The 26,820-nt window shown below is 43.7% G+C and overlaps 1 protein-coding gene across 3 annotated transcripts in view; it reads left to right on the top strand.

Annotated features, from left to right (window-relative positions):
* Positions 1 to 22,813, top strand: part of GPR107 (G protein-coupled receptor 107) — a 39,491-nt gene extending 16,678 nt beyond the window's left edge. For all 3 annotated transcript variants that reach the window (XM_032130653.1, XM_032130651.1, XM_032130652.1), the window contains exons 14-18: positions 746 to 789; positions 9,261 to 9,310; positions 10,044 to 10,127; positions 10,921 to 11,045; positions 17,238 to 22,813. In XM_032130653.1, coding sequence (XP_031986544.1) covers positions 746 to 789; positions 9,261 to 9,310; positions 10,044 to 10,127; positions 10,921 to 11,045; positions 17,238 to 17,334 — 400 coding nt within the window. In that variant the 3' untranslated portion in view covers positions 17,335 to 22,813. The remainder of the gene's footprint in view (positions 1 to 745; positions 790 to 9,260; positions 9,311 to 10,043; positions 10,128 to 10,920; positions 11,046 to 17,237) is intronic.
* The last annotated feature ends 4,007 nt before the right edge of the window (positions 22,814 to 26,820 follow it).

Here is a 26,820-nt window from a genome sequence, read left to right as displayed (position 1 = left end):
TTTTGCAGTCACAGTTCTTGCTACCCGATGCTGGAATCTGTACGTCCAACCTAGTGAGGTGTTGGTACAAAACTTACTTTCCATAGAGGAATTGTATCTGAAGAACAAATGTGAGCTGTCTTGTGACTGTTTGTAGTGTGCAACCAGTGTTCCTGCATTGCCATGGTGCCAACATAAACTGGCAGCAAAGCCCCTGACATAAAATCCTGCCCCTTTTTCCTCTGGATAGTGTCACTGCAGCTGGTGGGATGACTCATGTGAGCAAGGTGACTAAGACTTGGCCCCTGAATTTACATTCCTGCAGGGTAGTTTCTGTTACATAAGTTGCCTATGTAGACATGTAAGCTATAATCAACTATTTAAATGAAAAGAGCTTAAAAGAGCAGTAAGATGCCAAATGCTTGGCAGTACTTTGAAGAGTAGCTCAGCTTAATTGTACAAGTGGAAAGCATTATGCTGGAAAATGCCCCAGTTTCTCACTCTGCTCCCTCCCTCCCACAAAGCATTCTGTAGGCTGAAGTAGGTTTTAGCAATCTGCTTTCATAATTCCAACGAAATAGAGATACTTGAGATGACTGCCTGAGCTGGGGGCATGAGGATGAAGTGTGGGCAGTGTTAAGCACAGTTAATTATGAGCATACTCCAGCCATAAAGAGCTAACAAAACTGGTCAGTGATCTAGAGGACTGCTGTAAAAAGGGAATGTAAAACTTACCATTAATCTATTCTTTATTTTTATTTTTTAGGTCAATAAGGCATTTGCAAGAGGCTTCAGCAACAGATGGGAAAGGCAAGTAGTCTGTATTTTTTTCTCCTCTTTTATGCCACATATTATAATGCCAGAATTTCAAACACATGATGCTGATTTAAAAACCAAACGAAGACTATAGATCTACACTGTATTAGTGTCACTCTGCTTTTCCTCAGTGGGCTCATGGGAATAACTTTGGAAAATGACCTTTTTCTTGTATTGCTTTGATTATCAGAACTGGAATGTGTAACCCATTCTCTGCTACTTGCAGAGTAGCAGAGCTACACATGACATCTAGAGCAAGTCATCTTGACAGATTTGCCATTTTTTCCTCACTTGAGTGTTCAGAAACAGAACTAGAAATGAATTCCGGAATTGCTGACTATTAGCCCAAATAGACCCACTTATTTCAATTTCTGCAGAAATGTATTCCTGACAAAATAGAGGGAAATAAACTTTATTATGAAACAAAACAACTTGGCACTCAATGTAGCACAGTTCCTGACTTGTCCATGTTTGTACAGCAGCTCCAAGGGCTGCCTGTGGAAAGTGGAGTTATGTTTATTGTAGCACTGAAAAGGAGCTGGTGGATGGAAAGCCCAAATGTGGCTGCTGTAGCTTGTGCTTTTCCTGCCTTATCTGCTCATTTCTTCTGGATTAGTTCCTTGGATGCAAGCTGTGGAGCACAGCACTGGCTTCTTTGGAAGCAGGCAGCCTTTTCCACCTTCTGTCATTCAGTGGCTTACTCTTCAAAGCTTCATTTGTAGAAGGTCATTTGTTGGCAACAGCCTTTTAACCCCAGTCCCATCCTTTAACTCTTGTCTCTCCTTTCTGGAGATCTGTTCCCAGGTCTGGATACTTCTTCCAGCCATTTCCTTGGCTTTCACTGACACTTCAGCATTTCACTGCTGATTGTCCCTGTAGGTGAAATGTAAGGCTGAGTACTGAACTTAGCTTTGTGCAGACCACATTTTTTGCCATCTGTTAAATTTAAACACTTATGATGAGCCTAGCATGCTTTTTTGATGTTCCAGGCTGTTAAAAAAGCCACCAAACAACAGCCCTATGTGCTCAAAAAACTGCCCCAAACCTAATGGTGGAAAATTACTAACTTCTAATAGAAAATGTTAAAAAGGTCAGTTATAATAGCATAATATAAATGTTGTTGGTAACTTTCTTATCAGTGTGTTCACTTGGGCTCAGTGGCATTTACTGATGGATTTGTTTTACCTTGTCCACTGAGCGTATGTTCTGGAGTATTCATGCTCTTACTATTAAAAAGTCTGATAAGTTCAGATTTCCTTGAAGCAGTCTTTCTTCTGAATGAAGGACTTCACACGTCAGGTGTTTTTTCTTAGCTGGGTGGCAGTGGACCTGACTGTCCTGGTGCTGAGCACACAGAAATTAATGCATGTAATTAAGACATAAACTCTTCAAATCTGTGTGGCCCCAGCTGATCTCCCTGTACCTGCTTTGGTTCTTATCACAAGATGGTGCTGTGGAGTTTGATGAACCTCAGACATTCTGAGGAGGAGAAAAGTGAGGTGGCCAGCAGCTGGGATGTTCAGTGTAAAGGTTCAACCTACCCACTGTCCTTCATACGGCATGAAATCCAGACCTGAGTAAATCCAAGCAGTTCTATAGGATGGACTGTGGTGTGTAAAAAGTTTGGAGGTAAAAAAATGGTAATCTGAGAGGAACTGGCTGTGTCTTTACAGCTAGTCAGGGCTATATGCACAGTAGCCCTTAAGGTCTGGTTTAGTCCTCTGTTTTGTGTTGCTCTCCATGGGTAACGATGCTCTTCATTGTGAATGTTGCTTGTGAATCACCTACTGCTGTCACCAGCTTTACCTACTGGTGTTGCCATCTGGTTGTGCAGATCCTGCAAGTTCAGTAACTGTGTATTTAGAGGGACTTAGCAACTGTGTTATGCTACACCAGTAATAAAATAGCTAAGGAAAAGATTTTCAGGGAAAACGTTGCACAGGCTGAGAGCAGATTGTGGCCAGGAGAGCTGCAGTGCTGGGACTCACTTGAGAAACACAATCTGGTTGGACTATTTAGAGGCTGTTGGTAGGAACCCACAGGGAGCAAGTGAACGGTAATGTGATGCCAGAAGCAGAATGTTACCTAGTGTTGTCATGCTGCTAGTGTGTCTGGTTGAGAAAACCAAAAGTGATTTGGTTGCACTGTAAAAAGGTGAAATCATTCAGGCTTATCAATGACTGCTCTTTACTAGAACAAGGTGCTCTGTAAGCTTCCCTTGGAGGCCCTGTTCTGCAGAGGTGCTGCTTGATGTCTCAGCTTCTCATGAGAATAAAAGATAGAACTGGTGCTAACTGTTAAATCACCAGCATTTTTTTTCCCTGCAGTTTAAGGTAGTTTTCTCCTGAAGTAATAAAAGTTACTGGATCCTCTCATTATGCAGTTTTACTGTCCTGTGATTAGAGCTGGCTGGATCATGTGCAGACGCTCCTAGCTGGGCTGCCTCTGGCCTGCTGGGATTTATTGTCTAGTCAAAGGCTGCTTTGCTTTCCCTGTTCTCTCACACAGACTTCATTAACTTATAGGATATACTGGGGAATTATATACTACACATTCAATAGCTGTTTCTCCTGGCACTGAGTCTTCTGGTGACGTCCTTGCCAGTGAGGAGGATCTAAGGAAAATTATTTTTGCTTCCTTGCATCTATTAGGACTAACAACTCCAGGACTTTATGGCTCAGTATCCTGGTGGTGTTTTCTGACTGTTTGTCTTGTTCTCTTCCAACTGCTTCTCCACCTGTGTTCCAGTTTGGCCAAATTTAGAAATACATCCTCTGAGAGAAGGTACAACCACCCCTCCTCCACCAGGTTTGGGAAAAAATAAACTTTCCTCGAAGGAAAGTGAAAGAGATAAAAACTATTTATTTAACAAACACACAGGAAAAGGATAATGATGCTAAATGATAAAACCTCTCTCTCTGCTGAGAGAAACCTGGGGGAAAATTCAGAGTCCTTCCGTAGATCTCTCTCCCCCTCCTTGGAGCTGGGATGGGGTGGTGGGCCCATCTCCAGGGCCAAGGCCTCGGTGGAAAATCCTCCCAATGTATTCTGATGTTGAAACAGTCCAGCAGAGAGAAAAGGAAAAAATGAAGTCCCAGGAAGACAAAAGTTCAACTCTCTGGAGGAAAAGGAGCTGAGAAAAAACTGCTGAAAGCTGGCTGGAAAGAAAAGCAAGCCGGGTGCTTCCCTTCCCTCCCGCTCTCCTGCCACAGCTGAAAAAAGTGTCTCTATCTCTGTGTGACCTTGCACAAGCTGCACATTGCTTTGAAAAAGTTTTGCTCCATTTTTCCTCCCCCCTCTCAGGCTCAGTTTAAAAGCATAGAAAGGTATACATACTAATTTCTGGGCATAGTGCAGCGATAGGGAATACAACATCAGGTCACCCCAAGACAACCTGTTTATTAGGTAGCAGTCCCCTGGGTCAGGTGACAGCCGTGACTGGAGTGTGGCTGGACTGGGAATGAAGCAGATTTGGGTTTACCAGACCTTTAGACTGGACTTGTCACAGGCCTTTGGTTTAGCAACGTACAGTTAATGAAAAAGCTTGTTATAAGTGGTACTGGTTTGGAGTCACTAGCTAATAGTCATTTAAACTAGAGTATAATTTAAAAGAAAAACAAAGTGGGGAAGCTGGAGAAATGGGTCTAAAGCCATCATTATCTAGGGACACCTTACATACCCAGATGCTATGGATTGCTAGTGGAGAGTAGGCATGGCACAGTGCTACGGCTGAGTTTGAGCTGCCTGGTTGTTTGCTTTTTTCCCTTGAAGGTGATCTTTAAAGCAGTATATCTGACCTACACAGGCTTCTTATCTTGCACAGCAGTGGGCGTAAACATCCCATTTTTAGAATCTTTTTTCCTCCCCTTTTGAAATCGCCACCTTCAGACTTAAGCAAGTGCTTAGCTACACCTCTTTGATCTGTCATTATATCTTCCTTCAGGTGGGAGCCTTTGCTCTCTGTCCATTTGTAGATCTGCATTGCAAATGTCTTGCAGATTTAAGGAAATCAGTCTTGCAAACTGACCTAAAATATTTCGGCCTGCAAAGTTGCTCAACTGCCACCACCTTGTTTACAGGCATCTTGAGAAAAGAGAGGGAGTGTATATATATGTATTATTTATACATAATATTTGTTTGAAACCCCAAGTTTTTGGTCACTGGACCTCTCAAGTCTCATAACACACCCTTATGATCACATCCTCTGTTGTTTGAGGGAGGAATGAGGTTGGAAAGTGTTGCTGCAGTTTGTTCTGCTGGTACCTGTGTGTGTATGATGAGAGATGTGACACGGCACAGTCACATCATGGTTTGTTGTTTTCCTGGAGCACTGCAGCATGTTACAGTTGGCAGCAGAATTAGGGGAAATACATTACAGCCTGTCGCTCCCAGGCATCATTCCCTGTGTTCTGCGCAGTGGGCAAATGATGATTAATGCTTTCGTGCTTGCCCCCATGTCAGGAAAAACCATTTGCAGTATGCAGTGTCTTCCTACTGCTGTGCCATGAAAATGCTGTGAGCAAAGAGCCTGGTCCTGTGTGGTGCAGAGCAACCTGTGCTTGGCTGGGCTCAGCACCACTTCCAGGTGCCCCAGAGAGCTGTCCAGGGTTGATGTGGCAACTCTGTTGGAGGTACAGTGCTTATCCTGTACTTTGGACTTTCATCTGACCCTGGTGGAGAGCTTTTGTGCCAAATGGCTGATGTGGTTTGGGACATTCAAGATTAACTAATCTGTGCCACCTTCTTGTGCGTGACACTGGGCATTGCTGTATCTGTCTGACCTCTTCTTTCTACTACAGGAATGCTTTTAAGGAGAGAACTCTAGAGACTGTAGAGCCACACTTCTCAGAGCTGCTTTTTTGAGGGCTAGATCTACGTGTGCAGCATCGTGGGGGAGAGCAGAAAGCTTCCGTTTATGGTTTGATAATGGCGCAGATCACATCTCAAATGCACCAGCATGAGTAGGGCAAGCAAAGCATTGCAGAAATACTCTCAGCTGTACCTTGAGCACGTTCACTGGCTGCATTATGGTTTGTCTTTATGGATTGTATTGTCTGGGCTCGAGCTCCCCGTGCCCTCAGCTGCAATCCTGTGATTGTTACTACATACCTATATCTGAAAAGGTCAGATTTATTCATCAGAAGGCTATTGTGTGGTATGCAGTGGATGGTCCATCTTCTTTTTCCATCTTATAGACAGCCTCAACATTGGAAATTAGCATGGGGACAATCTCAAAAAGAGACTGCTTATCAAAATACTGGAGTGTGCTGTGTTTTGATTGATGTAGATCAGGCTGTTGCAGGCACAAGCTGTTAAAGTAAATGGTGATAGAGAGGGAAAACTGAGGGAAGCAAGGTATAGATGTTATAAATCTTTCTTGGAGGATGGCTTTTCTCTTTTTAATTATTGTCTGAAAGAGATGGAACATAGGCGTGAATTAATTTCTAAAACCTTTGGTGGAAGGTCTCTTTTAATTTTTTTTTTTTTTCCTTCTCTGCAGTTAAGTACTGTCCTTTGCAGAATGGTTATCATACTCAAAATATAAATTTACCCAACCTTTACTGCATGCTGTGGTTGCTGCTGTGTTATCACAGCCTTACAGGTTTGGATTGCAAGTGATTCAAGTTGTAAGTGACAGCTGCTGGCTGAGCCTTTCTCCTTGTAAATGCTGCTGTCACTGTCTGGGCTGCCAGGCTGAGGTGAACAGAAATCTTTGAGTGTCCAGGATAGCAAGACTCCAGTATTACTGCTTGGAGCACATTCAGCCTGTGAGGAAGCAGTTCACAGGCTGCTGATGCCAAGCAATGATGATTTTAGATTTTTCTCCAGAACAGTGTGTCCTGTAACTTTGAATTGTTTAAAAAAGCCTGGCAGAATTTTGTAGACATGCATTAATGCTGACTTACGTATCTGATAGCGGAGAGAAATATTGCTGCAGTTGAGGAGAGCAAGTGAGCTTCCACAGGTGCCTCCTTAGCCTTTCTCCTTGGTGGTGATTGTCTTTTTTTTCCTCTCCTTCCCCTTCTTTCCCATGCTCAGACATTCTGGATATGTGGCTATACCAATTTATGACTCTTTGCTATTGATTATTGTCTCGGGTTTGGAGACAAAACTTCAGGAGGAAACACTCTGGAATGAGTGTCTCTTCCAAAGGGAAAAGGGCCTCCCCTTTTCCTCCACAAGGACAAGTGGAGAGTGGAAAAAAACCCAAACAAAACAGGGTAGAACAGGGGAAAAAAGACCCTCAAAATGCAACAGATTCCTGGAGAGGGAACAGACACACGGGCTCAGACCAGCCGGGGCCACCTGCAGGCTCCCTGGACCGGTGAGGAGGGAAGGGAGGCAGTGAGGCAAGGGGAAGGAAAGGGGAAAAAAAGAACAAGAAAAAAACCCAACAAAACCTTTTCCCAGCTAGCTGGAACACAAAGGAAATCAAAAAGCAGCACAGTGCTCCTGGTGCACTCCCTCCTGAGCCCTGCCCACACCCCCCCAGCCCCGAGCCCTAGGGCTGAACCATTGAACCAAGCCGCACTCGGGCCCTGTGGCCCAGCCCCCGGGGCCATCATAAAGGCAGTGTCCTTGGGCATTGAGCTGATGGTTAGGGAATAAAGCAGCTTCATAGCATCAGCCCAGGACCATTACCATGATGAGTAGGTGAGATGTTGAGCTGTGCTCCATCAGCTGGGAGAGGTGGAATTATGACACCTCAGTTGGCAGTCAGATCTTTGGCTTTGCTGTCCTTTCATCCTATGCAGTGCTTGAATCCATCAGAAATTACTCCCCAGCTTGCTGGCATTGACTGTAGAGCACTGATAGACCGGCAGTTTGAATCACAGCTGTTGAGTTGGTGTTCCTTCAACTACAAAGCCTGGTAATTCTCCTGGCCTGTCAATGCACCAACTGGTGGCAGTTCTTGAAGTTGGATGCCTTGAGTTCAAAATAGATCCTTCTGTGTGCAAACCGGTGTGTGGGAAATCACAAGATCTTCATGGTCACACTCAATGCAGCGCTCTCTAAATAGGACAATACTGCTTCCCTGTTTCACAATTCAGTGCACTTATCATGCATATTTACATGTTTCAATCTTTCACCAATTCTATTAGGAAAAGCTTTTAACTTTGTCATCAGTCAGTTTATGCCTTGTGTTGGTCAGGTGCTGCTCTTAGAGTGTGTGTGCTGGAGGAAGGTTTGTATCTGGCTCAAGGTGTCTGTAGCTTTCAGCTGTTCCCCTGGAACACTAAAGGTAAACTGGGAATGGACACTTGATCTCTAGATTATAAAAGTAGTTTTATAACAGAGTGCTGTCTGTCTTCGGTGTAGTTTCTGTAGTGGGAACCTACAGGAATTTATTTGCAGTGGTGCATTTGACATTTCCTTTACATAAGAAACACTGCTTTGTTTTTGTCAGAGGAGGTGAAGCATTTCTTTGGAAGCTGATAGCCCTTCTCTCCCTCATCTGAAATACTTCATTTTGCTCTCTTATGAACCTGAAGACCTTACATGCAAATACATGCAGCCTTTTATAAATCTTTGCAGTGGGTGAGTTCTGTGAGGGGGTGCAGGTAAACTTAAGCTCGATGTATTGCACTTTCACATCTGATAAATACGTTATGAGGACTTGGAGGGAGCACCAGTAAATACGTGGCAGTATTTTTTAACTGGCAGCTCCTGTTCATTGGCTCTAAACTGTGTCTCTGTAAGCTGTCAACATATCTTGGACTCTTTTCCTCTCATGTTGTCACAAAAGCATCAGTGGCCTATGTTTGTAATCCTGCTGCACATCTAAAAGCTGACTCTCAGACCAGAGCTGACAGCTGCTCCATCTGTTGTTGACCTCAGCTTGTTCACATGAATGTTCTGTGCTGCTCCAGCTGATGTGATCTGTGCAATGTGCACAGGTTTGCCTGGGGCCTCAGCTTGCGTGTTGGGGAACTGTTTGGGATGATTTCCCATTTCACTTGTGAGTTGTGGCTGATCCATGAATGATAGAGGACCCTGCTTAGGTATTAAAGTGCTGTGCTGCTGTTCAGCAAGATGCAGTGGTTCCCAGAGCTGTGATTACCTCGAAGTTGCTCAGCTCAGCTGAAGGCACAGAGCAGGTCAGGGAGGGCTCTAGAAAAGACAGGATTTTCTAGGAGGCAGTGTCAGGTGGCGTGGCCCTTCTGGCAGGAGCAAGGTGCCAGTGTGTAGTTGGCCATATACAGGTAGAGGAAGGTTCTGTATTGCAGAGTGTATGCATATAAAATTCAGTGTAAAAGCAATCTCAGTTCCCTTTTTAAGAGTGAATTCACCCCAGCCTGGGAGTTGTCCTGTATGTGGACATGCCAGGTTGGCCCACCTCAGGACAAATCCTTCTAGCCTAGGATTACCTGAGTTTTGACCACTTGCCTACCCTGCAGACAGGCATCAAAAGAAACTGTCTTATGTTAACAATTTTCTGATGGACTTTTGTGTTCTCTTGATAGCTGCCATTAACCTAGCAAAGCTGAAGCTCTTCAGACATTACTATGTCATGGTAAGTAAAACACCTGCACACATGCATGTGGGGAACTTGGAAGCTGTTCAGAGCTTTTGATGGAATACTTGTTGGAAACTACTGTAGCTGGTGGATGTGATAGAGGCTCTTGGCACTGCTGTGCTTTGGCATCTTGGTCAACTGGCTTACAATCCTAAAAGCAACTTCCTTTTTTTCTCCTGATGGTAGTATCCTTCTGTCTCTCTTTAAATTCCAGCTATTTGTAATGCTTCCTGATTTCCTCTGGAGACAGCTTGAGCTGCCAGTTGAATTGATGGGCTTGAATAACGTACTGTAAACTCGCTAAAAATTAAACTTGGGACCAAATGGTGCCTGGAGATGCATGTGTGCAGTTTCTGATTAAGTCAGTGGGAGCCATGAGTACGTTTCCCAGGAGAACACAGGCTTCTTAATGATTTCCAACGGCCTCATTTCAAGCTCTTCTAAGTGGCAAGAGTAATAAATTACAATTGTGATTCTTGGAATTCTATGAAATTGTGATACTTGAAGCATTTCCTGCTGTAACTTGAATATGTTACCAACAGCTTGAGTTATTGGATGTTCAACAAGCAGTAGAGCCCTCAGCCTATATCTTCCATGTTTATTGAGGAGCATAATAAGGCTAGTCTGCCATAATGAGTTGTCTGGGAATTGCATGAGCTATTTCTCTGGGGTAAAAAGGTTCTATAAGGATGATGCTATTGTTCTCATGCTTTCTCCTTTTCCTTCCCAGATTGTGTGTTACATTTACTTCACACGGATCATTGCAATTCTCATAAAGATTGCTGTTCCATTCCAGTGGAAATGGCTGTACCAGGTATTTGCCAGCAAAGGAAAATACATCCATTCCTTGATGTTTTCCTCTATTATTCCTTAACTGTAACTGCACAACAAAATTCCATAAATTGTTCCTCATGTTATAGTAAAACATCTCAAAGCATACTGCTGCACCCTGCCTCCTCTTGATTTTTATCACTGATCTGCTTAAGGTGAAAGAATATATTCTTAGTTTTATGTTTGTCCAGCAAGGCTGCTGGATGATACATGAGATGTCTGAAAGTAATTGCATTATTGATTTTTAGTCTTTCAATTTAAAAATGTCTGAAGGAAATTAATCAAGAACATACAAAGGAGAAAAAAATTAGTCAGGTTTGCTCTATGTAATTGAAGCCTCAGGGAGCCAGGAAAATATGCTTTTGCTCTTCCATCTAAGGGCTTCTTTTGCCTATGGACTTCTAAATACTTGGTTTCTTAACATATAATCCCAGTAACTGTGCAGGGAGTCCTTGGAATACATTAACTGTTGAAAATAGCAATGTAGGGATGATTTCCCCCCCTCAATTAAAAGCCAAGTCTTGCCATAGTTCTTTGAAAGCTCTGGAGAGATGGATAGAACTGTAACTGTATTTAAAGTGACTTGGAAAACTGAAAGAACAAAGGATTTGACAGCCTTTAGCCTGGGATGAATGACAATTGGACAGGAATTACTCTGTTTCTGCTGTGGCCCAGGCCTCTTGGCCATTAAACCTTGAACCTTATGAATGAGGAGCAATGTTTCGTGACCACAGAGCATTGCAGGAGTGAACTTAATCTTGTGTTTTCACTTGCAGCTGCTGGATGAGATGGCCACACTCGTGTTCTTTGTCCTTACTGGGTACAAGTTCCGTCCAGCATCAGACAACCCTTACCTACAGCTCTCTCAAGATGATGAGGATGACTTGGAGATGGAAGCTGTGTAAGAACCCCTCTCCCCTTTTATTTACCTCTTCACTTGATTTGAGAAAAGTAGTGTTTAAAACCAGTTTACTTTAATCTCTCTAAATCCTTCTTTGACAAAGATGAGGATCTGCCCACATTTAAAGAGGAGGTGTCTGTTCTGGTGTGTGTAAAGAGATTTGTGGTGTGCATAGGAGCCTCTGACCTGGATATTGCAGTAGTGTGGAATAAGCTGGTAAAGCTTTTCATGGGGTGAAAAGATGCCCATGAAAATATCAAGTAAGAAAGCTTCTAAGTTTAATTTAGGTCGTGGAACGTGAATGAGTTTTACAGATCATCATTAATGCTTCATATTTAGTAAAACCCAAATGAACAACAAAAATGACCCACCAATCTGCAGCACATAAATAATAATACATGTATAAAAATAATGTAGTAATAAATGAACAGGGTGTAAGGTCCCTTCTGCCTTGGCATTCAGCATATAGCTTTGCAAAAATATATCTTAAGCAGCACTGAGCCAAGGAGATGGATTTTTATCAATACTCTTCCCTGGTTTATTCCCTGCCGCTAAACCACAAGGTACCACAAATGCTTCAGGACCTGAGCTAGCCTGGAAAAATTATATAGCAGGGCTCACCCTTAAGTCCCTGTCATTTTCTTTGCAGTGGTTTTCTGAGGACTTAAAAAATGAGTGGCATTTTTGAACGTGTAATTAAAAATGCCCTAAGAAATTCAGCCTGCCAGTGGTGTTGGATACAGCTTTAGGTGCCCCAGAGTCTGCTGCCTTAATAGGAGCAGAGCTAACCTAATCCTTTGGTAGTTACACATTTGATGCATAACTGCAGTTGATATACAGGCTCAGAAGCCTGTTCCTAAGACTTTTTTCCAGTTTGGCAAATCTCCTTTACCTGGGTGAAATAAATCAACAGTGTTTTTATTACAGAGGCGAAAAAGTCCAAATGTGTTTGCTGTCATAGTTAGCTCAGAAAGAAATGAATCTTATTGGAAAACTGCTACAAGGAGGTTTGAATCATAGAATCCAGACTCAAATGTCATGTAAAGAGTTTAACATCTCAGAAATATGGCTAGTAACAAAGATCTTTTTAAATGCTTAGCTATTTTTGCTTTGGGTCTAGAAAATCTGTCATTTTTGTAAGCAGAATCCGACTAGTGGGTAGTGACCTTAAAATCACTATCACTTACATGTGTTTAAATGGTTTATGTAAGAAACTGGTCTCAGTTTGGAAGCTGTTTGATAAAAAAGCATTCACATCAGGAAGTCACTTTCTGAACTGGCAGAATTTGTAATTGTACCAGAAAAAGCTTTTTTTCCTTTTTGCCTGTTAGAGCGAATTTCAACTTTGTATTACGTGCTTAATGAATTTTTGCTTGTGGGGGTTTTGCTAGGACTAATAATAGGACACCTTTCAAATACAGTGATTTTAGTCAATTGAGAAGTTGCTAAATTTAGAAGAACCTGCCAGAAATGAGCTGGAGAAAGTTTAATGAACTAATTCAGTGATTTACATCTCACCCTAGTGAGATAGACATTGCTAAAAACTCAAGGGTTAGAATTCCTTGTGAGCCTATTCCTAGTAAGGCATTTTGCTCTTTGCTTTGGGAGTTTCCATTGTTGTGCCTTGTGGGTTGTTCCCCTTAGCCTTGCTTGAATTTTTCTGATCTGATTCACCAGAAGTTTTATTCCATTTGGGCACTTGGCAGGGTATAATCTGTGTCTGGTTCTCCCTTCCCCAGCTCCATCAGGAAGATTAAGTTTGTAGATACTTGAAAAACAGTTTATACATGTTCTGTGACAGGTGAAGCACTGCAATGGAAGTGTATTGACATTTCTCATTGATTTGGTCTGGCTGGTCCTATTTTTATGTTTATAAATATTAAATGTTGTTTCTGCGGTGGGAGAAAATGTCTGGGTTTATTTGAGCAGGTGACTAAGTGCCTGACAGTATCCTGACTAACCGCTGCATGAGTGTTTTGTCTTTCATGTGATAAATACCCACTTATCTTCACAGACTATGCCAGAAACTAAAAACCTGGAAAGTTCATGGTGTTCTGCTATGTGGGTTTTATGGTTGTTTTCCTCTCCCAGAGGGTTTTTGTTTAAAATCAGGTTCTCTAAAACAGAAGCATATTCAGTTCCTTTAGACTCAACATTTCTATGAGCCAACAGAGGGGAAAGCTGTGAGGTTATCAAACCTCTTTTCCAGGCTTGCTTGTCTTCCATGAAAAAAAATAGGACATTTTAAGTGCAGCTCTCTAGCTTGGGTCTGTTTTCATGCATTGCAAATGATACAAAGCTCGGTCTGGCAGTAAATATCAATAATGTTAAAGACACTGGAAATATGCAAAGTTTCAAGAAAAATCTGCAAATTAGGTGTCTGACAGAAGCAACACAAGGCACAAATCCTCTCTTTGTAACTCTTGTAACTCTCAAGAATAAAATACAAATCAAGAATAGCAAAGGTAACTCTGGATTGGAGAAAGGATCCACAGACTTCGCAGGAATCTCTTCAGTTATTCCAGGCTCAACAGAAGTTGTCCTGGTGGAGAGCAGAGTGTGGCTAAAGCTGAGCTAAGGACCTGTCTGTCCTTTCTCAAGCAGGTTCAATAGCCATTCATCACCAGCAAAGTGGCTTTCTGTATATTCTGTCCTGGGCAGCCTCTTGAGTTCTGTCACTACGTGGGCTTGTCGCTGACAGTTTGTTATATTAAAGTTCCCTGCTTGAAAAGGTGCAGCCACACTTGGCAGAAAGAGCTGTCAGGCTTCCAGTCCTAATGCCATTTCTGGGGCATGAATACAAAAATATAAACAATACAGTAGATGAGCTGGGGGTGAGGAAGGGGAAAGGAAGAATTCTTGGGTTGTTTTTTTTTTTTTTTAAAATGTCATTAATTTGGTATGCTGGCTATCAAAGGGCTCTTTTACAGGTCGTGAGTGAGAATGATGTTCATACATGCATGGGAGGTTAAGATATTTCCACTGGAGGAGGAATTGCAGGAGAAGGAGCCATTAGTAGTTTTGTTCTCAAGTCGGTAAATCCATCTTACTCAGTGTGTGGAGACTTTGCTTCTCCTTGACACCCAAAACAACCTCAACACAGGGAACTGTTGTGGTAACACTGATCTTTGCTTATGCCTTGGGATCTGGAGTTTCTCTCTGTGTCATGAGGCAGCTTATTCTGTGCTGAGATTTGATGTCCTGCTCGGTTGCTTTTCTCTGCTTTCTCTCAGGTTGTGCTTCATGGCAGACTGATTCATGGTGCGCTCCATTAGCAGTGATTTTCTTCACCTAACACATCTTTCCCTTGCAGAGATCAGCTTTTTTTGCTCTCTGGCTGATCAGTTTTCACTCCAGTTTGCAACAGCTTGTAAGGGCGGGCTGCTGCCAGTATTGCAGTGTTTGTTGTTGGACTATAAAACAAAAAAACAGGAGAAAAGACAGCTGAGATCTGCCACTGTGGAGAGCTGGAGATACTTTTGAATGTTTAGCCATTCCTTGATCCCTTGGATACAATGCAGGAGAAAAATAAACCCCATGAAATCTCTGCAGCATGTACCACTGTGTGATGGAGTGCTTGGGGAGCTCCTTCTCTGTCTCATTTGTGATAGATATCCCTCTGGCAGGCACAGAAATGCTCTCTGGAGAGGGATGGTTTAGTAAGAAGGATTTGTTGCATTTTAACTGCTCTGATTTGTGGGCTGGAAATGCAGTTCAGCAGACATTTCCCTGCTGTATTGCAGGTCAGAGCTGAAGTGCTGAGACTGTTGCAAGGACAGTAATGAGGATTTCAGTGTGCTTGGTCTTAGTGCTGCAACCCTTATTTTATTGGCACTAAAATGTGATGGCTGGACTGATTCTGAGAGCGAGAGGAATTGCCTGTTGCACCTGAACAATCTGAGAAAAGCAGGGGCTTGAGAGCTACTTCATGCACTTGTCACGAGACAAGAACAGTCTCTTCAACTCTTCAGATGGACTGTAACCTTCAATGTTGGAGAATCCACACAGAAATCTCTCCCAGTTATTTGCTGTTACTGAGGGGGGACACAGTAAATGGCCTCTCTGGTAGCAAAGGACATGACTTGATCTGCCTGCACTTTGTGTGTAACTGTCCCATAAACGTGGGACGTGGATCATTCCCTCTTAGCCATAACCTCCCATTACTTCTGTCACCACCTTGGTGTGCAGTGGCTGTCTAATGGCATTAGAGTGCATTGCTGGAATCTAGGCTGTGGGCCAGGTGGGATCTTCCCAGCTGTGAATCAAGTGTTGGGATGACTTTGGTGTCATGTATGTGTGAAACACCTCTTTGTATATCCTGGTGTGTCTGCTGCTGCATTGGTGTGCTGGGTGCTCATTTCTGGTTTGTAGTTCATGGCAATCTTCAGCTCCTCCCTGAGGAATGGATACTTAGCTCCTCATTCAGTAATTACGAAGTTGATTATTTCTGAAGAGTAAACTTGGTAGCTGTCTTGCTGCATCCTTCTGTACTTTTCAGACTATTACTTCGATTTGCCAGAATCTTTCTGCATTCTAGTCCTGTCCTCCAATATGTAGCTCTTAGTGTCTTGTGCAGATTTAATAAGCAAGTTCTCTGTTCCATTACCCAGGCAATTACTGAAAATACTGAGTAGAAGTGAACCCAGGACAGGCCCCTCTGGAGCCACACTCAATGTTCTTACACTTTTGACAGGAAACCATTAAGTACATCTCAATGCATACTTTTCCGATTAGTTATCCATCTACTTTGGTTTTGTCTAGCTTATGTTTCTCCAGAATTTTTCCTATATGACTGTGGGAAATCTTTGTCAACAGGGAGAACTTGAGAGATCTAAATGGCTCTGTACTGATTAGTTTGACCTCTTCTAGGAAATGTTAATTGTTGACTAATTCCATCTTTCTCCTTTAAGCAACCTGCTTACTTTTATCTGTACTTCTCTTTTTTTATTTTAAGTAGGGAATAAAGTTATTTGATCTGTACTCTTGTCCAAACCAGCACATCTTGTGACCCTTTCCTATTAAGCCCAAGCTTATCTAGGCCCACTCTAAAGTGTCTGAACCACTGACGATCCCAGTGTGGCCTCTGCTGCAATATCACTGAACACAGCAGGCTGAGTAAATTATTTTTACAGTACATGAGCAGAAGCTGGGATCTAACATGGAGCTAAGGGAAGAAGAGTGTTATCTGAAGGTGACTTCTCCTCTTGGGGAGATGTTGTTAGCAGCTCTGATCAAATAAAGCACTCTGACATGGTAAACAGCAGGTGAAAGCACTCACAGACCAACAGGGGCAGCTTTGAACAGGACAGGTCTGTGTGTGCTTCCAGGCATCCCTTGGGAATGCATTGAGCTACTGGCACTCTTACCTTCAGCATCCAAAATAACCTTTGTCACATATTTATGGGGGAAAAAAATACCTGTATGGAATGAGAATCACACTGTGCAAAAGAATAAAGGAAATGTGTTGTGCATCCAAATTGCCTGTTTTGTGTAGCAGCAGAGAAAAGCTGCTGAGCTGAAGAGCTGTTGGAGAGCCAAGGCAGTTCCAAGAGGAATGGTGCTGTTCTGCCTGGATAAACAGTTCAGTCTACCTAACGTTGAATGGTATTGTGAGGCTTTGTAGTTCAATGGTCAGATTGCCATGACAAATCCAGACTTGGGTGGTGTAAAAATGATGACTTCTCACTTCTGTTTTGTTGCTGCTCATTTTGCTGTTAAGAGGAGCTGGTGTGCATTAAGCCAATATGGTTCATTTGGGGCACTGTCCACTGCGTGTGTATTTGTGTAATACATTGTACCTATTAAAATGCAGAAGAAAGTCACAGAAATAAGGGTGATCAGCTGTATAGTAAAAGGGGGGTTTTAAGTGAACTGCTCAAATTTAGCAAATAAACACCTGGTTTAACCACCCCTGTTACCTTTTTTGAAGTATGAGCCAATATTACTTGCTGCTTTAGCTTAATGATAGATGGGAAGGGCCTTGAGGTACTCAAGGACAGTGGTTGTGCTTCTCATGCCCATCTGTGTTGTGTCCAGGATTATACAGGAGATCAAACATGGAAACTGCTCAGCGTGGGTAAAGAGATGTGAGATGTGTTGTTTGATAGGTACAGGAAGATGGTGTTGAGCTGTTGCTGAAATGGATTTTACAGTTCAAGGTCTGATGTCTGATGCTTCTCCCTTCTCTTCCAGGGTGACGACTTCAGGAGTAATGGAGGGCATGAAGAAGGTCAAGAAAGTGGTGAATGGTTCAGCAGAGCCTCAGGGCGAATGGGAAGGCACAGCATGATGGACTGGACTAAGGCAGCACTTTCAGAGAAACTTTTTTAATTTATTAATATTACTCTCAGTGGAAAGGGAGCAACTTGCACTCCCCACCACTGAAACTGCAGAGTGGGGTATGTCTAGGGGGAGCAAAGCAGTGCAGAAATATAACTATTCCTTTGATCCTAAGAAAATGGGATCTCCTGGTACCTGCAAGGAGTGTGAAGCTTTCCTAGGGATTTTGGGTAGCTTATTTTTTCCCCCCCCTTTCTGGATCGGTTCTTTATTCTGAATTGTTGCGTTCTTCAGAATGTGTAATACTAATGTGAAGAGGGATCTTCAGTGTGTATGTAAAGAATATATTTTATATAATGCTCATATATATATACACACACACACACACTTGCTATGTAACATGTATGCTGGGACTTGCAAAGCCTGTCAGAAGGTGGGAAAAGAAGATAAAGACATGTAAGTATTTTTTTTTTTTTTTCTTTTTATAAACTCTCCTTTTGGCTTGGACAAAACGTTGCAGAACAAATGGATGGGAACAACTGCAGTTATTTGAGAGACTGAACGGGTATTGGATCAGATGACTTCTGATGACACTCTAACTCATACAAGTGTGAGAGGTGATAAGTATCTTCTTGTCTTATCCCTGCAGGTGTCCACCTGAATGTGTCAGGTTTTCAGCTGTGTTGCTATACAGGAAACGAGTGACTGTTCTCCATTAAAGCACTAAGCCCATAGTGCAATAAGCATTTATGTACATTCTTCACTGTCCATGGAGTTGCTCGTGACTCACCCCCACCTGACAACAAGTACACAAGAGGTGTAAGACTGATGTTTGCTTTTTAGGGGTCTGCCTAAATGTTTACTTTCAAGCTGTGACCCAGAGCACTTTGGTTGCCTTCATAAAATATTTTCAAGGTATTTCAAAAGTCGCTCCTTTCTGGCACAGTGTAAACAGTACCAGACTCTCCAATGAAAATCTGTCAAGCCATTTTACTGCAGCATAAATCTCTGGTTCACAGTTATCCTGAGTTACTGGGCCTCTCTGGATGGCTACTTGTATCTCTCTGGCTGTGTAGGATTAATGACACTGCTGTTTGAGATGAGCTGAACTGGTCAAAGTGGTGTTGCCACCAAAAACTGGCAGCTGTAACTCCCAGTCCTAAATGTTTGGTTTTTATCAGGAGAGGAGAAGATTATGACCAGAACCTTGATGAAGGGGAATATAGAATCCTTGACTGTTAGCTGCAGACTTGCAGTGGAGTCTTTACAGATACGTTCCAAAATGCCTCATGTTTTTTCTCTGTAGTCCCTGGGATTGTCAGTAGGGCAGTTGGTGTCCAGAGCTGTAGTAGTGAGAATGGGTGTTAATTTGGGGGAGGATGGAAGTGGCTCCTGGTGAAATGAGGATTAGCTTTACGAAAATAAATCAAGTGTAAGTCACTGACCCACTGAAGCCTTAATATTCATGCAGAGACATTGACATGTGCTGCTGTTGAGCCAGGTGCTTCTGCCAGGGTGTCAGGGAGAGACACTGTCAGAGCTCTGGATGTGCCAGCATCGCTTACAGACTCGTTCAGGAATTGGCTTTTTGGAGAGACTACATTTCTGGGGCACAGCTGATAAGAGAACTGTTAGCCACTAGGTTATTTTATTCTTCAATCTGAGAAGGAGGATTTCCTCTAGAATCTTGAACCACTTCCTCACTCCTGAGCAGGGATTGTGGAGCTGTTGGTGAGCTGTCTGTACCAAGACTTGCTGTTTGAGGAGCAGCATCACTTTCCCCCATTGCCCCTTCTTTTCCCAGGTGTTGGTTCTGTGCACCATGGAAATGGTAGAAACAAATCTACCTGCTTTGATACCTGGAACTGCTTTCTCTTCAGGTAAAGCACAAGAATAGCATTTGTCTCTGGCTGCAGTGTCCTCTTCTGTTTTCCTCCTCAGCTGTAACTTCACAGTAATCACAGCAGTGATAGTTTGACTTTGCTGTCATTGACTTGCAGTGAGATGGTTTTAGTGGGAAGAGATCCTATACCACTGGAAAGGCTGTTTGGTGACCTACGGGCCTTTTAAGCCTTCTGTAGGAAGAAGTCATCTGTGTATTTAGCTGAAGTGTGAGAAATTGGACCATAAACAAAACACAGGCAGTCCCAGATCATCATACACTTAAATGCAATACCTGAAAAACTCATCCTCTGCAGTTACTCTGTCCCTGGGAAGTGTCACTCACTGCATCCAAAGGGCTGCTCAAACAGGCTGTAAAGTCTGTTGAGAGAAGCCCACTGAAGAAGTGTGTTAGCACTGAGGTATGTAAGGGATAAGGATGTGCTGTCAGGAACGAAGTGCATCTGGACGATGCTATTCTAGAGCCTGTGAATTCCTTTTGTGAATGAGATGTGAAATTGTCCTGGGTGTGGCATTTCACTGAAAACCTCGAGGGCTGTGCTGTGGTCCCAGGAAGTGCTGAGCTGGTTCCAAACAGCTGCCTATTCCATACCTCAGCATCAGTGGAGCTGACAATTTGGCAGGTGCTGTTACCTTAGTCTCAGGTTTCTCTTTTTTTTTTTTTTTTTTATAGATGCAGTTTTTTTGCTAAAGTTGCATATGGTGTAGGTTTATCTGCCAAGTCCCTGGCTCACCAGTCAAAGGCCAAAAAAACCGGGTCATTTCTTTTTGTCTTGGCATGAAAAGCCACAGCAGTATTCTGGAAGTATTTTTTTACAAGAGCTTTTTCCAAGTTCAACCCTGAGCTTCAGCAGTCAGCTCTACAACCAGCTTTAGCTGGTGCTTTACACAGGATGCCAAGCAGCAGGAAATGGTCAGACCTGAGCATTAGGAAGGAAAATCAAAGTCATGGTCAAACCAAAACTCAGAAGAATCTTTTTGCAGCCATTTCCAAAGTGAATTTTTCTCTGGTGCAGTTCCTTGGAGCAGGACAAAAAGTCTGTCGTGCAGGGGTGTAGGATGGATATGATGGGTGGGTCGGCAGCTGGGATGTTGGAGGGTGGAGAGGATGGCCGCAGTTGTGCTTCTCTCCAGCACGGTGAGTGCTGCACTGCAGAGCATCAAAGACAGCACTGCTCCCTCCCCTCCTTCCCAGGCAGACCCACAGCTGCATGGCTGGCATTGCATGACTCCAGGGCTAGTGGAGTGCAGCAGCTTGGAGCTTCCCAGGCAGGATAATCAGTGCTTGCCTTTCACATGCTGATGGCTGCTTATCTGGTAGGAAGCTCTGCCTCTCGAAGGGAGGGAAGCGAGAGGAGCTGTTGTGGATTGCAGATCGTTTAGGGATATGCAGCTTTACTTCCCTGTCGCTGCTTTTACTGAAGTGAGGAGCTGAAGCAATCGCCCCGACAGTACCCAGCAGCAGAGGGACAGGAGTCCTGGAACGGCAGGTCTGGTGCAATGGGAATAAATGGTTTGAATGCTTTCCCATATGTTGCTGCAGCAGAGCACTCGGTCCCCTCTGCAGATAAAAATGAGATTGGTTCAGTCTTCACTTGTAATGCAGGTTATGCCCCAATAAATCCCTGTGGATGCTGACATGCACGTGCCCCTGCTGCATTCCTCCTTCCTGCCGTAGCTGCTCAGCAGGCTGTCTTCCAGAGGAAGCCTCCTTGCAGTGCAACTGCCAGACTCTTGCATTCTTCAGGCTGGAAAATGTTTTCCTTGATGGTTCATCAAGAGACGTACTAAAAGAAAGCAAGACATAATGGGGTCATCTGGAACACTGCTGCTGCCTGCTTGGAGTGGAGCAGTTTGAGTTGAAGAAGCCACATGCTGTCCTATTAAGATGCTCTTTGATGTTGTCATCTAACTCGGCATGTCGTGATGTGTGCAGTGCATTGTTCAGTGTTTCCCTCTAGCTGAGTGCCCTGTTCCTGGATTTCCATGCTGGCATACCCTGGGAGAGCATGTTGTAAAAATTTGCTGCATTGCAGCATTTTGTCTGGAGCTCATAGTGTGGAAGATGTATTTTTTCTAAGCTAAGTGGACCCTCTCTAGCATGAGCGTGCATCCACCATGTATCCTTGAGCACTGTAACATTCCTTCTGGCCATGAAAGGGCATGTCCTGATCACTCCAGTGTGCACATCTGGTGGAAGTCCCGTGGAAGGTTTTTAAAGTCTTTTTTTCCTTACTCTGTGTTCCTCTAGAGAAAAGCAGTCAAGTCACTGACAATCAAATTAATGAGAAGGGAGGGGATTTTGTTGTTTATTTGAAAACTTCCCTATTTGAAGCGAATATTGGGTATTGTAGGCTCTTTTGAGAACTGCAGTTCCCTACCTAGTAAGGAGAGGGAAGGACATCCTTCTTCCTTTAGCCTACCTTTAGTCTCCTTCATTTTGACCTGTCACGCCAGCTAACAGACTGCTGTCACTTGAAAGCAGATGTTTTATAGATCCTGTTATGATCCCTACTTCACTCATAGAGCATGTCCCCATTTTTCACCTGTGTACAAAGAGTGAGGAGCTGTGATCTGCAGGAGTGGGAGGTGCAGTGAGGTTTGAACATTGTGGGGCTCACGCTGAAACTGTGACATTGTCAGTAGCCTCAATGTTTCACAAAGCTGAGGTGGTGCTGCTCAGAGACACTTGACCTATGTTTCTTTGTGTTCCCTGGGGTTGATTTGCTGTAAAAGGTTATTCTAAATTGAATTAATTTGGCTTCTTTTTTGTAGCTGCTGGATATGACACTGTTTTGGGCTGATTAATCACTTTTCCTTAGGAATATTGGGAAGCTGTGCATTTTCCCCCTTGTAGTTTCTTGCCTGGATATAGCAATGATCCAGGGAGAACTATACATGACCTGTGCTTCCAAGTGGCTGGAACAGGATTTAGGAAAATACTGATACTCAGATGTTGAGTAGTGTAGGAAGAAAGTGGCTGAGAAAAGAATCCCTTCTTGTAGGCTGACTGGCTCAAGAACCCATTTATGTTTTGACTGCAGCAATCCTCTAGAAAGGACAATTCTTAATAAATATTTCCCTGTGGGATTTCACTCAAGTGTTCTGCTCTCTGTGTACTAAAGTAGAGTCCGACCTCCACATCGTCAGAAGCATTTCATCCTGTAGCCAGTGGAGCTGGTACCTGCTCTATCAAAACAGAGCATGGGTCTAAATAGCTTCCCTTGCCCTTTAGGAACTATTAATAATTAATTCTAGATCCTCTTGTGTCATTAAGCAGCTTTAGGGCACCTTGTACAATGTAGCTTTGAATTCATTTAGTAAATGACCTCCAGAAGAACTAAAGAAGACTTTTCTGTGTACAGCAAGGTCCAGTTCCTGGGGTTTTGGTGACCTGTAAATATCCTATTCCTCAGTTCCTGTTCAGATGTAAAAATGGATTTTTTTCAGTATTTTTTTAAACTTTATTAAAAGAACAGCAAACATTATTTGAAGAGAAACAAGGTAGAGATAAGTCAGGACAGTCTGTGTAACTTGGTTTCCCTGCTGTGATGCAAATGTGTAAAATAAAGACTGACCAGAAAGAAGTTTTTAATGCATCTCATTTTCTCCTTGTGAACTGCCAGCAGCCAAGCTGACCCATTGATCCCAAAGTCTGCATTTCCCTGTGCTCAACTTCTGTTTCCAGCCATCAACATCTGCATCATGGATAGAGGGCCAAATCACAAAACTTGTGTGGAAAACTTCTTTTGAAGGGAAAAGCTTTCCTGTCAGTGACCCAGTGAGGTTCACTGAGGTGCCTTTTCTTGAGCTCCAGGTACTGGAGCTGTGCTTGTATGTGCCCAGCTGCTCTTTTAGGTTTGTAAGCTGAACTTAGGCAATAGTTTGTGGACTGAGTCTTAAACAGAAGTGTTTCTCACAGCCCTGTGTCTCCTGCAGTCTGGGGCAGGCAGGAATGCAGGAGCATCTGTGCTGCTCTCCAGCCCTGTGGTCAGCTTGCCAGGTGAGAGCAGACAAGGAGCTGATGCTTTGAACCTCGGTGTCCAGATACAAGTTAAGGATAGAAACTTACTGTTTAAGTAATATCTTTGGTGGATCTGTCCACACTATCTCAGAGGGGCAAGTCCTTGACCTATTTTAGGTTAGACTGATGGTAATTTGGGATGTCTGTAGTTGTGCTCTTCCTGAGGTGTTGAGATCTAACCTTGTATTTCAGTTCTGCAAACTGGTTGGGTTGGCAGGGATGAGGAGGGCACAGCATTCCTGTGAAGTGTTCTTCCTGATAATCCCCTGTCCCTTAAAAGCATATGTCCTTCAGCACGAAATTTGAGTCTTCAAGATGTTTCTTACAGTTCAGCCTATGGTTCTCATCCTACCACCGAGGGGTAACGCCAGAAATAGCCTGTCTTCTCAACCCTGCACCTCCCAGGCAGCCGCTTCTGTGTTGCCTCAAGCCTCTGGGTGGGTGGTGTTTTACCAGGGAGCTAAACTATAAAAAGTACTTGGAACCTGGATTTCCTAATACCCCACCGTAAGTTAGAACAAACTTTTCCTGATGCAGGTGCTCACTGGTTGTTGCACTAGAGTGGTCTAAATCTCTTTAATGCAGGTTTCTCCAAACTGGAACATCATCTGCATATTCTGTCTGTTGTGTATTTGGCCTTAAAACATTCCCCCTTAGCATTCCCTGACAGCAGCTCTGAGACTCATTCCTGGAGTTGCCTGCACTGAGCCAAAACATCCCTCAGCCATAAGGAAAGGTGAAATGTTAGGGGTGGAGTGGGTAAGGTGGGACTAAATTGTGGGAACACTCACTTGATAAGGAGACCAAATGAAATTATCAGTGGAAAAATTGATTTCTGACCATTTTCTCCAAGGAGACACAAAGAAGAGCTCCCAATATTTGAGGTCTATTGCAAGCAGAGGTCATCTGGCAGACTTACACAGGGAGAAGAAGAAGCAAAACCAGAGCTAACAAAACTCTCCTCAGTGTTCTGTGTTTGGATGCAATTTTGTAGGTGTTTTCCTGCCCAGGGGAGGTAAATTGTTCTACCTGCACTAAGGTTTTTCTTCCAGTGTCTGAAATTCCCAGCTGTCTGATCATTTGCAGCTCTTTGTTGCAGCCCAGGCTGCCTGCTGTCTATGCTTTTGCTCCAGCAAGGTTATCCTCATGACTACAAAGAGCTGCCTTCTCCTTAAATCTTGTTTTTGCCTTCCTTTGCCTTCTGACTGACAGGCTCTAATGAGGGGAGAGTGTTGTAGTGCCCTATATAGCGAATGGTCAATAAAAACCAAATTGCTTTGTACAGCAGAGGTAATAACACAGCTTGTATTGGCACAGCTGATCCTGATATTGGGGCCCTCCATTAGAAGGCAAGGGCTTTCTTCTGTCTTAAGTAGTAAAAAATGCATGTCATCCATTCCTTTTCTCCTCTCTCATCCATAGAAAATGGTATAATTGGGGTGACACTGCTTTGTTGTGGCTTTTCTCCCCATGGGATATTTTCTGTGGGGTGGCTGAGACACAATACATGAGATGGCTCTTGTATTCCTGAAAAAAAAAAAAAATACAGGCATGGGAGGTGAGGTTGTTACAGGGGTGGCAGGTGGAATAGGTGAGGATTAAAATGGAAGGGATGGTGTGAAATTCCTTTTACTGCTCCTTCTTGGGATGATTGTGCTGAGCTTGGCAAGAGCATCCTCAGTGAAAGGAGCAGTTAGAACATGGGTCACCTGTAAGTGTAGTAATAGGTTTGGGGGGGTTTAGTCCCTGAGGACATTTGGGGGTGCAGATCTTCTACGTGCCTTCAGTCCTGAGTCACTTTGGTAAGGTGGCACAGTATCCCAAGCGTCTCCCTGAGAATGCACCCACCACCTACTGCGGGTGTGGAAGAGTCATTGTCAGTGCTCCAGCTGCCTCTTCCCTGAACTGCTCGGGATCTTTGTTCTGCAGGAGCTCTGTGAAGCTGGAAGGAGTCCTCCACCCAGCACAGCTGTGACGGTATTGATCTGCCTCCCCTGGGAGAAGCCAAACTTGTTCATTTTGGGATGGATCTCATACCAGGAGCTGGTAGCCAAATTGGAGGGGCTACAAAGAACAGCTGCAGTGACTGAGATGAAGGAATTGGGCAATGGCAGAAGATTACAAGAATTAAAGCTGTAAGCCTGACTAAGTGATGATTAAAAAGAGCCAAGAAGATGTAGCTCAGTACAAAATGGCTGCATGGGGGAGCCCACGGAAACGGGTTTGGAATAAGTGTGGCCGAAGGCTGAGCTGTGGAGAGGTGAGATGTAACGAAAGTAGAGGAAAACAAGATGTTAGGAGAAACCTTTTGCCAATGAGTTTGGCTGCAAACAATCTCCCTGGAGAAATGGAGGCAGTTCTGTGTTGTTTTAGATAATCAACACTAGGCTGGACAAATCATTGCTAAATACACTGCAGGGAATGACCCCTTGTTGGCTGTGAGCTGGATGAAATGCCTGGCTCAGCCATTTTCCATTTGCTTATCTCAGTGGGAAGTATATTGCGTGCATAATTCCTGGTTTGGGGGGTCATTTTAGTTTTACTGTTAAACCTCATAGGCGCCTTGAGTGAGCCTGGCTGCTCCATAGGAGGAACACGTTGAAATGAAGCTGGTTGGTGTGTGCCCTAATCTGTATTCTGAGTCAGTCAGGGTTTTAACTGTTGCTGCAAAATCTGAGCGGAAATATCTGCTGGGATTTACCGAGCACACAATGCCCGAGTGTTGCCGTGAATCAGAGCAGCCTTAGGGGAGGCAACAATTCAAACTCTTAAACAGCAACAAAATTTGAAGAATAGGTACAGGTCAATCAGGTCCATTTTGTATGTTTGAATGGTTTTGGGGATTGTTATGGTTTGGTTTGGTTTTTTGTTTGGTTTTTTTTTTAATGATTGCAGGGTAGGATTTGGGTGGGCAGACATCACTGCTGACTGCACAGTTTGCCTACAAAGCTTGCTCAAGAGACTTGTGTCTTGTCTTAAAACCAGAGCAGGTCAGCAGCACCAGCCCCAGTAGCTGCCCCGGCCTCTGCATGTCCTCGGCAGACAGACCCCAGGCACCGAGGGGCTGATCAGCCAGTGTAGGATTCACGAGTAATCAAGAGGCTGATTTCTGTCTGGTTTGTGGTGTGAAACCCACCGCCACACCTATTCCCTGTGCCCTCTGCATGCTCAGAGCTCTGCACGGAATGGACACGGAGCTGCCTTCAGAGCAAACATCCGGGCAGGATCACAGAAGAGCTGGAAGCCACGTGGCTGCCCTTTATTTTGAAGGTTCTTACAAATACGTGTATTTTTTTTAAAGCTTTTTTCTGCTCCAAACCTCGGTCTTTCAGATTTAAGGACGCTTCTCTCACAGATGTGGGGTTTGTTATTAAAAACCCTGCTGAAGCTTGGCAGCAGACCTGGTGAGCAGTGCTCAAGTCACCTGCCCAGTGTGTGGAGAACAAGGTAGAGAACAGCTTCTCCCACCCCTCTTCCAGCCCTGAGGGTGCTGGTGGATGCTGCCGGGAGTCTTTGCTGCAAAATGCTGCTGCCGCCTCTGTGACTGTGATCTTATCTCACCCAGACAAA

Source organism: Corvus moneduloides, chromosome 21 (assembly GCF_009650955.1).
Source record: "Corvus moneduloides isolate bCorMon1 chromosome 21, bCorMon1.pri, whole genome shotgun sequence".
NCBI classification, from domain to species: domain Eukaryota; kingdom Metazoa; phylum Chordata; class Aves; order Passeriformes; family Corvidae; genus Corvus; species Corvus moneduloides.
Note: the sequence above shows the minus strand (reverse complement) of the source record. Positions and strands in the feature narration are given on the sequence as shown.